Below are 16,723 nucleotides of genomic sequence, written 5' to 3'. Positions count from 1 at the left end.
AATTATATATCTTAGAGAACTCCTCCTTGTTAGAAATTGACTCGGGATGGTCATGGTCCGGTAAGGGCTACTTTCTTTTGAGTGTCAGGGTGCTAAGTATGCTTGTCAGTATCTGTGTGTGTGTGTGTGTGTGTGTGTGTGTGTGTGTGTGTGTGTGTGTGTGTGCATGTCATGATGTCATGGGGGGGGGTAAGGAACAAAGTTGGAATGTAGGGACCAGCTAGAAAACAGCATCTGGCCTCACTTGCCACAGGGGAAGTGGCTGGCCTCCCTTCCTCCTTTTCTCCCTCCCTCCTGCCGTCACCTCCCGCCCCCATCCCTACATGTCCTGTGCCCCAAGAAGCAAACTGCAGACAAGGTGAGCTGTGTCTCACAGGGTGTGCTGGAGAACACGCCCGTGGCCCTGCCTCAGGAAGTGGAAGTGGATCCCACAGGCCACACTCCTTTATAGAACCCGGTGCTATTGTTCTGGGCCTAATGAGCAGCATTACCTGCTTGGGTCTGAGGGAGAATGGGGAGGAAGTAGGAGACTAATGCTAGCCAGGAAGTCTGACTCAGTTTACCCAACCTGAGGGATGTGAGGCTGAGCAAAGCACTTGTTTGGGGACATTCTCTGGGCATCTGTCCTGTGTGTGAGGGAGAAAGTCTCCCTCGGGAGCTGACGTCCAGCCTGGCCGTGCTCCCACGAGCAGTCCTCAGTGTCTTGGGCCACAGAGCCACAGTTTTCTGAGGTTAGAGGTCCCCAAGACACTCTGCCCCAAGGGAGTAGCGCCACCTGGACAGAAACAGCAGGCTTCCCAGGGAAGCCCTGGCCCAGAACCTTCCTGAGCTTTCAGAGCCAGTTTCGGCATCCCCCAGAGACAGGTGGGTGTCTTCTGGAGAGTTCCCAATACCACAATGGCATACAGGCTGTCCCATGTCACCCGGAAAACCTCCTGAGGTAGCCGAGTCTGCTCACTCTTAGGGAGACTCACACTAGATTTGGGGGGAATCTAGCTCTCTGGATTACTCCTCTTGGGAAAACCCATGGAATTTCATGTATATGCCTTATCATGTGTATTTTTGTCTATTTCGAATATATAAATGGTGCTTGGTAGCAATGTCTCGGTCAGATGAGACATTATGGTTCTATTTACTCCCATTCGACAGGTAGCCGCCACACGGAAACACCAAGGTGCTGAACTTAAATCACAGAGTTTTATCTTCCTGGCAATAGCCGACAATACGTATTTGTTCTGTAGAGCAACACTCCACTCCTTACTTGGATAACTTATTAAAGTTACAATGTCTGTGTTTTTGCAAATCACCAATGTGTCGTTTATTACCTCGACCTATGAGCACAAGGGAAAGGCCAGTGACGTCCCAAGGCCAGCCTCATGTGGGGGAACACAGAGTAGTGTAGTCACAGCTGCTCAAATCAGGACCCTGTGGTGGGGGGCAAGGGACCCCTTTCCCAACCCCCCACGAAGGTGATATTCCATGACCCAGCCAAGAGCCCCAGCTAATCATTCAGTTATGGGAATCATCTAAATATAGCAATTAAGATACAGACACTGTCATCATAGTTTAAAAAAACTACATTATTACTTGTGCACGAAACCCACTTTAATAAAAAAAATGAATAGAGGAAGTTGTACAATGTTAACACTAGATAGAAGAAAGCTGGTGGGCTGGGGTGTCAATCAGTGGCGGGGACAATGAGTGGCCAGCATGTGCAAGACCTTATATTACAGAAACACAGCAAAAACAAACCAAAGAGAGCTGGATGCCTTCTATTCATTTCATCCTTGTGTTAATTTTGAATCAGACTTTACGACCAATGGTTAAGCAGGGGCACAGAGGAATTACACAGTGATAAAGAAGTAAATTCTCAATGACATCAAAGCAATCCCTACTATGGAGACCAAGCGCCACAGAGCAGGGAGCCGATTGCAGGAGAAATGGACCCATCAGCGCTTCGGCACTTCTCTGTCATTGACTGATGGACCAAGCGGGCAGAAATTCAACAAGAACACCATTGGACTCAAAAGCATCATCCATCAGCTGAACCTTCCCTGATACTTAGAAAAGACATAAATCAGTAGCAGCAGGAGGGATCCAGCCATCCCAACATGGGGTGTGTATCTGGAGGAGCAGTTCAGTATGCTGAAGAGATACTACACCCCCCTGGGTTTACCACAGCACTGTTCACAAGCGCACAGGATATGGCATCAATGTTGTGTCTATCAGTGATGGACACAGAAAATGGAGTGTGAATACAAAATGGAATGTGAGGCGTCCTGAAAAAAAGGAAAGAAATCCTGTCATTTGCAACAACATAGATGAACCCAACGTGAAATAAGCTAGGCACAAAGAGACAAAGTGCCGCACAATAGCACTCATGTGTAACCTGCAAACAGAACTCGCCGCCATGACAGTGGAAGTTTTGGGTACTAGAGGATAGGAGAGCAGGGGATGGGGGTATTGGGAGGTGATGGCCAAAGGATACAAAAGTTTCAGTCAAATAGGAAAGATAAGTTCAAGAGAATTTTTTTTTTGGGGGGGGGGTGTGGTCAAGGGGCTTGAACTCAGGAGTTGGGCATTGTCCCTGAGCTTTTGTGCTCAAGGCTAGCACTCTACCACTTTGAGCCACAGCTCCACTTCTGGTTTGGGGATGGCTAATTGGAGATAATAGTTTCACAGACTTTTCTGCCTAGGCTGACTTCAAACCACCATCCTCAGAAGAGAGCTATTTTTAAAGGAGAAAGAGCAGGATATGGAAGAAGAAACGGAAGAGGAACAAGAGAAGGACAAGTAGAAGAAAAATGAAATGCACAATTTTCTCAAGCTTACTTGAAGCATTCACCAACATATAAACCAAATTCTGAACCATAAAACATCTCTCCAACAAATCTAAAAGAATAGAAGTCATATGAAGTACGCCATCAGACCAAACTGAACTAAAGTAGAAATCAGTAACAAAAAAAATTGGGAGAAGGGGGTGGCTGAGCAACACAGTTCTAAATAGAACATGGGTCAAAGAAGTCTTAAAGAGACAACGCATATTTGGAGCTAAAAAAATACAACTTAAAATTTCAGGGTGCCCCAGTCCAAAGCCACCCCGTTTTGGGTTTTCATTATGGCAGCAGCCCACCCTCAGATACTAGTTCTGTACTAGTCAGCCACTGCTGTATCACAAAGTGTCTCCACAAAACTTCGCAGGTTCGTGGGCAGTGTCTGAGACTTAGAAGGCCATAGCGAGTGGTTTAGATGAGTGTTTCTGCAGTGTGTCTCGCGAGGTTGCAGGCAGGCTGGTGGCGAGAGCTGTAGTCTGGCTTGCAGGTCTGATGCGGCAGTCAGCCTCCCATCACTGTGACAAAACACCTGCAAAAAGGAGCTTAAAAGGAGGAAAGGTTCATTTTGGCTCAAGGTCTTAAGAGGTTGCAGTCCATGGTCATGTGGCCCAGTGGCTTCTAAGCCTATGGCAAGGCAAAGAGAGAGAGAGACATAGACCTTTCAAAGGCACCAATGATCTATTGCTCCCAAGCAGGGCCCATGTCTTAGAAGTCCCCAACACCTGTAATCCATCAATAATGGCTGAATCCATTCGTGAGGTCAGAGCCCTCCTGACCTAGTCATCTCCCGAAGGTCCAGTCTCCAGACATGCCCAGTTAGTACGGGAGGATCTCTATCTAGGAGCTCACTCTCCCTCCCATATTGCTAGAGGCCTCAGTTCCTAGCTGACTGCCAGTCAGTCCTACACTTCCTGACCCACGAAATTCTCTACCAGCTAGAACTGTCCTCATGACAGCCAGCTTCCAAAGGACACATCCCCCAAACAGAAGCCAGTCTTTAACCAAATCTCTCCATGGCATATCTTCCCATCTACCTGCATTCTACTCATTCAGAGTGAGTCCCTATGCCCAGCCCCGACTCAAGGGCTGGTATGACTCTCTATCACACTCCTAAACCCTCAGGGCCAAGTTTTGAAAGTCCCTCAGTCAGTTCCTGGTCTCTCTGGCTCTCCATTCTTCAGTGTCAGCTCTTACTTTTCAGAACTGTTCCTCTGCTTTTAAATTTTTTTTTTCTTTACTTTCCATACAAGTTTTTAGAGCTGGCTTGTCTATTAAGCATATTATTAAATTCGTTACAAGAATGATATTACATCTGTCTCAACACATCAGAATTGCCAAGTCTATTAACTACAGAGACCTCTACATAGTCTGTGTGTCCATTAACTTAGTCCTTCTCAGACTGGCATTGGTTCGATGTTTTAGACTTCTGTCATTTGCTTTCTTGTCCTTTTTCAAAAGTTACAAATGGAGTATCTTGCTTGAGCTCATTTTGATTGCTTGATGCTAGTGAAAGATGGACACGTTAACCTTGTTATCTTGTTGTCTGACTAAACTCATTCATTTTGCGTTTTGTAGATTTCTTTGGGATTTCTGAATGGAAAATCGACGCAAGACCACTCTACCTTCTTCCTTTCTGATCTAAAGGCCTCTTGCTTCCTGCCTCGTGCAGACTGGCAGTATGATAGTGAATAGGACGTAGTATCTTGTTCCTAACTTTAATCACATGGTTGATCATCAGGAAAATGTTATTCGTGAGGTTTTGGTGGATCCACTTTACTAGGCTAAGATCTCTTGTTTTCCTTTTCTTTTTTACAATACTGGGGTTTGAAGTAAGTTGAAACATCACACTACACTCCCTAAATATGTACAACCAAGTGTCAATCTAAAATATTCCCACCAGTCTTTGTTTCATAATTCCAACATATATCACCTTGAAGTGTCTTTATCTCGTTCCTAACCAATGGTGGGCATTTTCCTGCTTTATCTATTATGTGTAATTCTGCCTTGCATCCTGGGCATTTTGCAGATTTTAAGACTATGACTAATTCTGGAAAATGTTTTGATTTTTTTTTTTTCCTAAGCAGGCAATTGACCAGGTTAGCTTGGTCACCAGTTCCAATCCTCCTGTGGATTTTGCTTCTAAGATTGATGCCGTTTTTCTCACGCAGCCAGTGAGCTGAGGGGTGATCTGCACACATGCGGATCAAGGCCGAGTCCTGATCACACAGGCGGCTCTGACAGATGACTGGAGTCTCTTCGTCTCTGCCACCAGCCCAGCACCTTCCAGCTCCTGAGTCCTCTGTGTTCCTGAGCTCGGGCTAGAAATCCAAGGGTTCAGGTTCTGTCTGCCTCATACCTGGTGGACATAGCACCTCCAGGCCCACGTAGCAGGGAGAGAGGGAAAGAAGGAAAAGCAATGGGGGTGTCCTGGCCCTGGGTGGCCCACAGTTCCTCTTGGCAGAGACGAGGGTTCCCCTCTCTCAGAGGTGGAGACACCGTCAGCCTCCACCATTCTGGCCATATGAATGCCCAGGAGCTCCGGATGCTCTTGCTTTAAACCACTTCCCTCCCCCAAACGGCCTGTTGTCACCTGTTGTGGGGTCCCCAGCTACCCCACACAACAGCTCTAACCAGTAGCGGTGCAGAGCTCCTGAAGCAGAGATCCGAGACAATGCGGGGTGAAATCTGATGGTCCTTCCTAAGTCACTTTGCCTCAATTTTTATTAATTCTTAAACATCCAGACAAGCTTTTAACATGAATATCTCTACATCTACCACAAAGGCCCCACAAGTTAATTTTCTTACATACTCACTTGAAAATACCCTGCCAACATCACGACTTTTTAAACCTAAAATCTTCTGCATGCATCTCCTAAAAACAATGCTACTAACCCAATACCGTCGCCTGTTCCAGACATCGAACCACTACATCATCTGATCCCCGTTCCATCTTCATAGCCCCTAAATAGCCCAGAGGCCTCCTAGAGTTTCTATTGTTTTTCTGGATCCAAACCCAATAGAGGATTATATGGCCAGATCAGTCGTCTTTTCACAATGTTCCAGACTCCGGATTTGTGTATGGCCCTATAATTCAACTTATTACTCGATTCCTTGTGATTAGGAAGTTCAGATAAAAGATCTTTAATAGATTCTTTTCATTAGACATTTTGGCAGTGTATCATAAATAATTATGGTGGGATTTATTCTACATGTCACTCATTAAAAGTCACATGTCAGCCCTCCACATAAGCAGTAACACTCAGCCAGTTATAAAACCAAATCTACTTGGTGTCTGTGGGTTGTTTCATTATTTATTTTTGAGTAAGGATTTTGCTGTGTAGCAAAGACTGGGGTTAAACTTGCAATCCTCCTGCCTCCACTTCTCCTAAGTGCTGGGATTACAGGCCAACTGGTATCACTATGCCAACTGGTATCTGTAAATGTCCGCCATCATCTACACAGAGTTCCTTACATTTTTTTTTTCAACTAGTGGTTTTTTTGGTTTTTTTTTTTTTTTTTACCATCCCTTGAGTTTTTCTAGACTTAATTACATTAAGGATTGTAAAATGGCAGTTTTCTTAAATTTTTCTGTATACATCTGAAAGATGAGCTTGTTTTGTCTGTCTGTTTTTATCATTATGGTTTTCTTCTTCTTACTGTATTAAAAACAATCCTAGTGATAAATCTTTGTGATGTTCAAATTTCTCTAAATTTGGCTGTTGGGAATGCTTTCAAAAGAGTGGGTCTCTTCGTTCTTCTGATGTGATTCCAATAATCCTCAAATGCTATCTTGTGTTTTCATTCAGGAAAAGCTAATTTAGGCCCACTAGTTCCACATCGGAGAAACCCACATCTCCAAGAACTCAGCTTCCTCTTAGCAGGAATGCTATCTAGATTTTTCTACTACACATGCCCACTGTTATTGGGACCACATGGGGGTTTTGAGGTCAGTTGAAAAGCCTCATTTCCCTTGTAAATATGTATTTAAATAGATAAAGGGACTCCTTCTGTTTAGCTAAACCAAGTCAATGAAGAAACCCATCCTGACGAATGCTGAGACGGCTTCATTCTAAAACCATTCTCAGACAGACGGTGTAATTAATTGCAGTAGAACCATTTTAAAACAGTTCCAACTACGATGGTCAGGAAATAGGCCTGGGGTGAGGGGCTGTATCAAAGGGATGAACAGAATGTTTAATCATAAAATATTCATCTATAACATTACCCAGAATTCTTCCAAGATTCACACTAGAGGGGCAATGTTGCATGAGAAACACCCCTAGCAGCACCCTCTGGGCCTTCACACTGGCTCTGAGGATTTAAGGACTGTCATAAACGCAGCTACAACCAGAGAGCTATAGGACAAATAAATCTGGTTTTAAGTCAGTAATGAAGACTCAAGTAAAGGGAAAGCTGAAAAGACAAAACCAAAACGGATTAGGTTACTGCGATGGCGTTGAACCAGGCCACAACACAACCAAGCAAAAGCCATAGTGAACGGAATCTCTCCGATGGGTCATGGGAGACGGTATCAGATGCTGACCTTCCGTAACAGGCCCTGAGGCCTACAGCTGCATGTCACCCTGCCCGCCCCCTACGGTGCACTATGCTAAGACTACCACACTGCTTAAGAAATAACAGAGGAAAGCAAAACCAAGAGTCTCCCTTTGACGGTTTACATTGTACAAAACAAAATTCTAAATTCGTAAGACTAATTTTTTTCTTTCATCAATGACTTTGGGGGAAAAAAGAAGTATTCCACCACTCTGTGCACTTGCCTATGTGCATACAATGACGTCACCGCTACTATGAGGTCATAACCATTGCCATGTGTTGCACTGTTGGCACGAAGCAAATCTGCTGAGCCACCAGTCAGCTCAAAAGCCCTGCACACGGGACTCTGGATGGGCCAAATGTGTGGCCATGTAAGAAACATTAGTTGCTTACTCGTGGTGTGCACTGCACTTTTGATGGACAGATCGGTGTCCACGCCTTCCCTACACGGCTGTGCGTACAGATGCGCTGACACATCTACGCTGCTTATGGAGCAAACCATGAAGGGCTCGGGTTTCGCCCTGTAGGTCAGGCTGAAAGAACTGCTTCCGTCCTTGGCATGTAGTAAAAGAGGCCGCGTGGGCAGTCGTGTTATCCACCTCCAGAAGCTGCCTCTTGGAAAGAGAACCCATGATCAATCCACCTCCAGAAGCTGCCTCTTGGAAAGAGAACCCATGATCCACTGCAACGTGGGCTTTTCGAAGAAGCAAGGCCTTCCTCCACTTTTCCTATGAGTTTCAAAAGGCGGCCGGATTTTGAGGAATCCCGTCGTTCAATGGGGGGGTATCAAACAGGCCACGGTTAGGGCAGCAGCCTGGGACCCCCACCACAAGGGTTCCTGGGGGAGGGAGGGGGGGTGTCTGGAGCCCCAGGAGGGCGCAGTGCTCACGGCCCGGGGAGCACCGTGGGGTCGTCGGGGGAAGCGAACCTGTGATAGGGCGTCAGGGCGGCGCCGTACAGGAAGGGGGTCCCGTACTCCTTCCACTTGTACAGCCTCTCCTTGGTGTGCACCTTCTTGTGCCGGCACAGGTTGGAGCGGTAGCTGTAGGCCTTGCCGCACTCCAGGCACTTGTAGAGCTTCTCGCCGGTGTGGATGCGCTCGTGCTCGGTGAGGAACGAGTACTGGCTGAAGGCCTTGCCGCACTGCCGGCACTGGTAGGGCTTCTCGCCGGTGTGGATGCGCTGGTGCCGGTACAGGTTGGACTTGCAGCCGAAGGCCTTCCCGCACTCGCCGCACGTGTACAGCTTCTCGCCCGTGTGCAGCTTGCGGTGCTCGTTGAAGGACGAGTGCTGGTTGAAGGTCTTCCCGCACTCGGGGCACTGGTGCGGCTTCTGGCCGGCGTGCAGGCGCTGGTGCTCGGCCAGCGCGGCGGTGCGCGTGAAGGTGCGGCCGCACTGCGGGCACGGGCACAGCCGCTCGCCCGTGTGCAGCCGCTGGTGCTCGGCCAGCGAGGGCAGCTGGCTGTAGCCCTTGCCGCACTCGGCGCAGCGGTAGGGCTTCTCGCCGGTGTGCGTGCGCAGGTGGCGCTGCAGCTTGGCCCGGCAGTTGAAGGCCTTGCCGCACTCGCCGCACTTGTACAGCTTCTCGCCGGTGTGGATGCGCCGGTGCACCGTGAGCGTGGAGCACTGGCTGAAGGCCTTCCCGCACTCGCGGCAGCGGTAGGGCTTCTCGCCCGTGTGCACCCGCAGGTGCTTGATGAGCGTGGAGCTGCTGCCGAAGGCCTTGCCGCACTCGCCGCACTTGTAGGGCTTCTCGCCGGTGTGCACCCGCTGGTGGGCCAGCAGCGACGAGCGGTGGCTGAAGGCCTTCCCGCACTCGCCGCACCCGTGCGCCTTCCCCGCGCCGCCGCCGCCGCCGCCGTGCAGCCGCCCCTGGTGCTCCAGGAGGTGCGCGCTCTGGCTGAAGCTCTGCCCGCACTCCCGGCACGCGTGAGGCCGGCCCCGGGGGGAAATCTGGAAGCATCCCGTCAGCTCGAGAGCCTGGGGGAGGGCCCGTCCTCCGAGAGCCGGGTACAGGCTGGGGATCCGCTCGGTGGGCACGCTGGGCGGGGACGCCGGCGCCGCGCCGCCCAGCGAGGAGGGCCTCGCCCCGGCGCCCGGGCTGCCAACTCCACGCAGGCCCTGCTGGCGTGGGGCTGCGCGCTTCGCTCGCTCCCGCCCTGCCACGCTCACCGCTGCATGCATGGTCCTTCCCAGGGGCAGCGCGGGGCCCCCGGGCTGCAGGGGTTCTTTCTTTAGCAGCCCTCCAGACCTTCCCTCCGGTCCTGTGGCTTCTTTCCCAGGCTCCACCTTGAAATCTGAAATGAATGGGAAGGGTGAGGGCTTCCCCGCTCTGCCGGGCAGAGGTACGCCTGCCTCAGTGGGGCGGGGGGCCGGCAGCAGCCCAGAGGAGGCCCGATGCCCTCCAGAGCAGACATGGATGGGGCCCGTGGACGGCCAGATGTGCCGTGAGGTCCCTGCTTAGGAGCAGGGAGGGAAGACATCCTCGATAATGTGACTCTGGAAGTACAAGGGCCTGCGGCCTGAGAGATGGGGACCCCGGAGCAGGCTTAGCAAGGGCAGGTGGCCAGCTCCAGCCAAACCCCAGGGGCTCCAGCGAGCACGGGGCACATAAGCCTTCTTCCCGTTCACACCACACCACTTTCAAATGTTTGAGTTGTTTTTCTTACAAGCTGTGATTCCCTGTGTGATAGTAATCACATATCCTATGTCTGTTAAAGAGGAAACAGTTAAAAGACATGTTGGGGTTTAAAACGTATCCTAGTCCTAGAGCAACTGTATTTCTGTGTCATCTGTATTTCACCTAAGTCCAAAAGGCTGATTTTTAAAGAAGAAAAAGGCCCAGGCAGAGTGGGCTCAGGCCTGTCTGTGATCCTGGCTACTCAAGGCAAAGATCGAGAAGCTCGTACTTGAAGCCATCCCGAGCAAAATGAGACCATTCTCAATCAATGAGCTGGGCACCATGGTGTGCACCTGTAATTCCACCCAACTACTTGGGAGGACATAAGAGAATTATGGCTTGAGGTCTGGCTTGGGAAAAAAAATAATAAAGACCCTACCCAAAAAATAAAGAAAAAAAGAGGTAGGGGTGTAGATCGAGTTAGAACATCCGCCTAGCAAGCATGACACTCTGAGTTCAAACCTCAGTACCAAAAAAGGGAAGGAAGAAAGGAAGGAAGGAAGGAGGAGGGAGGAGGGGAAGGAAGGAAGAAGGGAGGGAGGGAAAAAGTGAGGGAAGGAAAGAGGGGGAGTAAGTCAGCCATGGGCCTGTCAGGACTGGAGGAGTAACAATTTTCTCCTATTGCCCTGCCACATCTTTCTCCTTACTATGTGAATGGAGGAGAAATGCATGGTCAAATCTTCTAACGTGCTACAACCAGAACAGCACTCTCTGAAGTCAGGAAATCTGTGAGCTACACAGGACAAAGTTGTCTTGGAGTTCTGAACTGCGTGCCAACCCACAGCTCAGCTGATTCCATGGGAACGTTAGCTTGAGCAGCTCCTAAGGTGTGCGTGTGTGGGGAGTTAAAACGTGGCTCTCCTCATGTGATCCACAATTGCAAGTGGATTACACCACTGCAATCAGGTGACCATAGTACTGAAATAAACCCTGCAGTTGAAATCAAACACAAGGGACCCTAAGCCTCTCCATGGGGCTCAGTCTCATAACTGCTGCTTTGCGACCTGCCCATCTGTGCACAGGATCCCAGATGCTCGATTCCCATCTCTCACTCACCTCCACAAGCGTCCCTGGAGTCTTCGCTTTCCGCCATGCTGGGATCTTCTCCCTGTTGCAACTGGCAAATCACCTTAGGCGTTGACGCTGAAATCCCTGCCCAAGGGGAAGGAAATAGAATCTGAAGGGAGGCAAAAGGAGGGAGCGGACAGAACTCACATCCAGATCCTGCGCTCAGCCACCAGGGCCAGCCTGGCAGTGCCCTCCTTGGCTGGCATAGAACAGGAAGCAGGCTTTACTTCAGAAAGGATTCAGTGAGCCCGGAGGCTGCTGTGCTTCCCAAGGACATCTACATATCCTGATCTGAGCATCTCAAGCTAGCCAAGGAGCAGACTGAGAAGGGAGGGCAGAAAGGCACGGGGCACATGGAGCGACATGGAAGCGTCACTCCCAGCACCCCAAGAAGGGAGCTCCGATGCTCACCCAGTGAGAGCAGGTGGCTGTGGGTCTCCAGCATCACCTCTCGATACAAGTGTCTCTGGGCGGCGTCCAGCTGCGACCACTCGTCCCGGCTGAAGAGCACGGCCACGTCCCTGAACGTCACCAACTCCTAGGATGAAAACCAGTGCCACTCACCTGCGCTGCCGCCTTCAACGCCAGGATTCAAGCACAACCCCGTCCCCATCCCCCACCCCCAAATCTCAGGAGTCCAAAATTTTCAAGTCAGTTCTCTACGTAAATACCAGTTAACTGTTTAGGGACTAGCCATTGGGATCAAAGAAATGTCACATGCTGTGAGGAAAAGAAAAAAAAAAAAAAGTCCCCACTGACAGCGAGTGAAAATTCCAGCCCAGGGAATTTCAAAGTATCTAGGCAAGTCATCCTTACACTCAAAAGCCAAATTAAATGAAGGAATAGAATAAAATAAAAAATCCAAATACATTTAGGGAAATGAGGGCAGGTTAAGGAAAATTCCAACAGCAAAAGAAACATTAAAAAAAAAAAACAACTCATTGCCAGGCGCCGGTGGCTCATGCCTGTAATCCTAGCTACTCAGGAGGCTGAGATCGGAGGATCGTGGTTCAAAGCCAGCCCAGGCAAGAAAGACCGTGAGACTCTTATCTCCAATAAACTGCTAGAAAACCGGGAAGTGGGGCTGTGGCTCAAGTGGTAGAACACTTGCCTTGAGCTGAAGAGCTAAGGGACCAGTGCCCAGGCCCAGAGTTCAAGCCCACGACCGACCAAAAAAAAAAAACAAACTCAGTCACAAAATGGTAAAATGATAGTATTCATTAGTGTTTGTAATGAATGTATGCATGTCAAGTGTTGATGGCATCTCCTTGACCTCATAAAAACCCCCCAAGGACAAAGCCAGTCACCAGTGGCCCCCGTCTGTAATCCCAACTACTCAGGAAGCTGAGATCCTGAGGATTGCCATTCGCTATTCTGATATACTCAATAAGAGGGCCAGGGTGGCAATCTGTCCCGCACATTTGTAAGTCCAGTGTGTGGGCTCCCACTGTAAGTGCTGGCGGTGCAGTCACGGCTGCTACTGACCGTGCCAGCTGGGAGAAGGTGTGTCACCACTAGGAAAAGCCGGATGAGTGTACACTAACTAGCCTCTAAAAATAAAGTGCTAAAACAGTCAATAAAGTGTTAATACCAAAACGAGGTATCAAACTACTACAGACAAAAAAAAAAATGTACCTAAGACTATAACATACACAATCAGTACAAAGTTCTATGTCTTTTTTTCCAGCTGAGAAACTATACTTTCCATGGAAACAGATCTTTATAAAATCTGCAAATACCTCATTTCCCCCCCAAGTTAGGCCTGTTTGCTATTTAATTTTTCTGACACAGCAGAGAGAGATTTGTCTCAGGTGTCAGTTGACAAGTCCTGTGGTGGGATCCTGGGGCCCCAAGACAACCACAGGGGTAGGTACTGAATTAGCCACATAAACTGGCTTCAACCCACAAACCAAATGCCACACCCTTCCTTCAGTGGAAATGAAGGAAGCCTGCCCAGCTTGGGAGAGTCTAGAGAGTGAAGTGTTTCCCTTTCACCTTTAGGCCGGAGCCCAGGTCACTGCTGGGCTCCACTTTGCCCTGCATTTTGCTGTGTCTGCATCTTGGCTTTCTAAACCATTCACTTCATTGTAATTAAGAGAGTCAAAGCCCAGCTAGTGAGGAGAGGCTGTTGGTAAAGTAATGCATCAGCCAAGGTGGCTACACTAACATAATTTTTGTCAATATCTTAATTGTACCATAAACTGTTTCCAACACACTGTGTGTGTGTGTGTGTGTGTGTGTGTGTGAGTGCGTGCGCATGCGTGCGCATGCGTGCGCACATGCATGCTGGTACTAAGGCTTGAACTCTCCCTTGGCTGTTTTCACCCAAGGCTAGCACTCTACTATTTGAGCCAGTGCTTCTATTTCCAGCTTTTTGTAGTTAACTGGAGATGAGACTCTTCTGGACATATCTGCCCAGGCTGGTTTCGAATCTCAGCCTCTTGAGTAGCAAGAATATTACAGGCATGAGCCACCAGTACCCAGCTGTTCATTTATTTGTTCTTTCTCAGAGTCTAACACTACAGTGTGGATAGTCTTATTTGGAATCAGTCTAGCTTGTGTGGCTCTGTAAAATGCAAATTCAGTCTTCAGGTGAGAACTTAATGAGTTAACTGATGAAAAGATTAATTTATATACATACTGTAATGCGCAGAACCTGGCATGCAGCAGCTACATTTGTGGTTGGACCACTAATAATGTTTAGAGCTATTAAGAGCTATAGATATAATTTACCCTCCCCCCTGCAGAGATGCAAAGACATACATACCATCACTGGCCATGGTCAAATCCCTAGTGTGAATTAAAGCTTACCTGGTCAAGTTCAAGTTCACATCTGCAACTCGTGGGCTACTGCCACATTTCAGAAAAGCAGGCAGTGGAGAACAACAGAAGCCTTGGGGTATGGCAGAACAGAAAATCCACAGAAAAGAGGCAACCAGGAAGGGAGCTGGTGTTGAGGAAAGGATGGGGTTTCCATGAGGAAAGAGAGAAGTGTCAGGCTCTAGATTCGCCATAGTGTGTGTGTGTGTGTGTGTGTGTGTGTGTGTGTGTGTGTGTGTGTGTGTGTGTGTGTGTGTGTGTGCGTGCGTGTGTGTGTGTAGAAAAATGTCTGGTCAACCAAGGGAAACACATTCACTCCTTGAACCCAAAAGGCAATTCATACAAAAGCAAGATTCACTTACTGTCACCCGAGCTGGAAGCAAAGCCGCAGCCATTCTTTACTTCTTAGTGTCCCTGTCAGAGCTGAGCAGCACTGAGTGCTGGCAAGGAAGAGTCTAGGGAGGAAAAAGGGGGTGTGAGGAACTCTCAAATCGAGGGGTGACTTAGAAGGAGGAGGTTACAACCACCCACAATGGCCGTTGAATCCCAAGAAAGCAGCCCCCTAAATAATGCAAAGCAAGCGAGAAGAAAGTCAACCAAGCCAGTTTACCAACCTCCACCTCCCTGTATTCTATTTTCCATACAGCGATGCTCTAATATAAAGGCCTATTAGCTTCCTCTCCATAAACTAGGGCTCATCTACAGGTATACTAAGGATCCTTGGATAGCTTTCAACTCCACACTGTCACAGTGAATTTGAACTTCCCAGGAGTGGCACTGTGCCACACAACTAGTGCATCCTCAGCCTGCTCACCTGCCTCACCCTTCTCTCTCTGCCTCAAGTCAGAACCTCGAATGACCCCACAGGAAGTGCTACTGTCTCCCCATTAAACGCTCCCAACCGCGCTGTCTGGATCTGCATCTGGCCTTCCTCTCTCGCCCAGGGTATGCAGCCCTTCAGGATGCACTAGATTGCCATTCGGTTGCCCTGCTGGCCCCACTGGTACCATCTCTCTGCACCAACTCTCAAATGGCCTTCCTCTCCCTCCTCGTGCAAGCTGGAGGAGAGACGAGCCTGGCCTACAGAAGCCAGGTCTACAGGTGCAGCCAGGAGTGTGGGCACTCTGCAGCAGGATCTGCCGCCCCCCTGGTATGAACACAACCGTGTGGTGTCCTCCGTGACCCCCGCACCTGCAGACAGAGGACTGTATGGCTACTACAATTTTGCACACTGGGGACGAGGGGATCCCAATGACTGCAGAGTTCCGATCTGCCCAGAGACACAAAGAAGAACAAGAAAGGTTTAGTAGGGGAGACAGGCAGCTGCCCACACAAGCCTCCATTCCGATTCCAGCAGATGACCTGGCCCCCGCTCCTGTCCCCACACAGGAACAGCTCGGGGCCGAGCACTCACCCGCGCAGGAAACGCATGAATCGGGTTAATTCGCCCCGCGGGTCCGGCGCAAGGCCGCGCTCGGCTGGGAGCAGCTATTGTTGCTTTCCTGAGTTCTGTGTGCTAAGAATCACAAAAGACGGCCTGGCCCCCGGTCCCTGGGCACCCCGACACCCCGCGCCTCCCGGGGATGGCTCCCTCCCCGCGGCGGCCCGGTGCCCGCGCGGCCCGAGGGGCGCACGGCGGCCTCGGGTCCCCCCCGCACCGCCCGCAAGAACCCGCGCCGCGCCGGGCCTGTGGCGCCACCCGGCCGAGGCCGCACACGTCGCCCCACTCACACAGATACACGCCGGCTCCCACCGCGGTCCAGAGGACGCAGTCGCCCCACTTTCAGCCGCCCCGCAAAAGTGGGGATCACCGGTGCCAAGAGCCCCCCGCAAAGCGGCCACCAGCTCCCTCCCCCCCCCACGCCCCCAACCCGCTAACCCGGTCAAAGGCCTGGAGAACTACAACTCCCGGGGTGCAGCGGGCCTCCCGACTACACTTCCCAGAGGGCACCGCGGCCAACCCACTTCCGGGAAGTGCCTAGGCGCTGAAAAGCCCTGGCCACGTGCGGCTGCGGTGCGAAGCAGGGCGGGTGCGGGAACGCGGGCCGAGATGAGGGACAGCACCCAGAAGATGCACACTGGTTTTTGTCAGCGGGCAAAGCGATCTGACTAAACAAAACCGGCCAGTCTTTGTGCAGCCTCCACATGATTGTATTTGTACTAACCTGTGGACAAACAGGTGGGATCAGAGGCATATTTTGGGAGCAGAGGGGGTTTCTCACAGGATCTGCTTTGGTAGCCCAAAGTGGCCCAGTACTGACTTATGTAGCCCAGGCTAGCGTGCCTCCACCTCCTAGTTGCTGGGATTACAGGTGCGCTGGATGGCACTGTACTGGCCCATAGCTACTTCTTGAGAATTATTAACTCAATACTCACGTAACTGATGTTTAACTTATTCCCTCAAGACATTTTCTTGAATTTATTTGCAGCATTCTCACTTAGATGGTTCTAAGTATATGTTCCTATATTGTAAATGCTTCACACTTGCAAAGGTTTTGATCTTCCTGTAGTCTGCCATGTGTCGCCACAAATTCTTGCATCTGTGCATTCAACCAATTACAGATTAAACATATCTGGGGGGAAAGTCCATAAAGTTCCAAGGAGCAAAACCTGAATTTGCTGCCTACTGTAGATCAATGTGAATGAACCTACAGCCTTGGGCTCAACCACTGACCCATATCCCCAGCTCTAATGCTCATTCTTCATGTGTCATATTTCTTCCTTTGCACAATGACCATCCAAAGAACACTCTTGAATCCAGACAGTC

General features: G+C 49.9%; 1 protein-coding gene across 1 annotated transcript in view; it reads right to left on the bottom strand.

Moving 5' to 3' along the window:
- Nucleotides 1-1,562: 1,562 nt before the first annotated feature.
- LOC138808029 (zinc finger protein 208-like) overlaps nt 1,563-16,723 on the bottom strand; it is a 53,441-nt gene continuing 38,280 nt past the window's right edge. Inside the window, 4 exon segments of the mRNA XM_069993993.1 lie at nt 1,563-9,685; nt 11,125-11,220; nt 11,548-11,674; nt 14,933-15,147. Coding sequence (XP_069850094.1) covers nt 8,274-9,685; nt 11,125-11,220; nt 11,548-11,674; nt 14,933-15,147 — 1,850 coding nt within the window. The 3' untranslated portion in view covers nt 1,563-8,273.

The sequence above is a fragment of the Dipodomys merriami genome, unplaced genomic scaffold, assembly GCF_024711535.1.
Source record: "Dipodomys merriami isolate MVZ:Mamm:240054 unplaced genomic scaffold, mDipMer1.0.p SCAF_44, whole genome shotgun sequence".
Classification (NCBI taxonomy): Eukaryota; Metazoa; Chordata; class Mammalia; order Rodentia; family Heteromyidae; genus Dipodomys; species Dipodomys merriami.
This window is presented reverse-complemented; position numbering and strand designations above follow the sequence as displayed.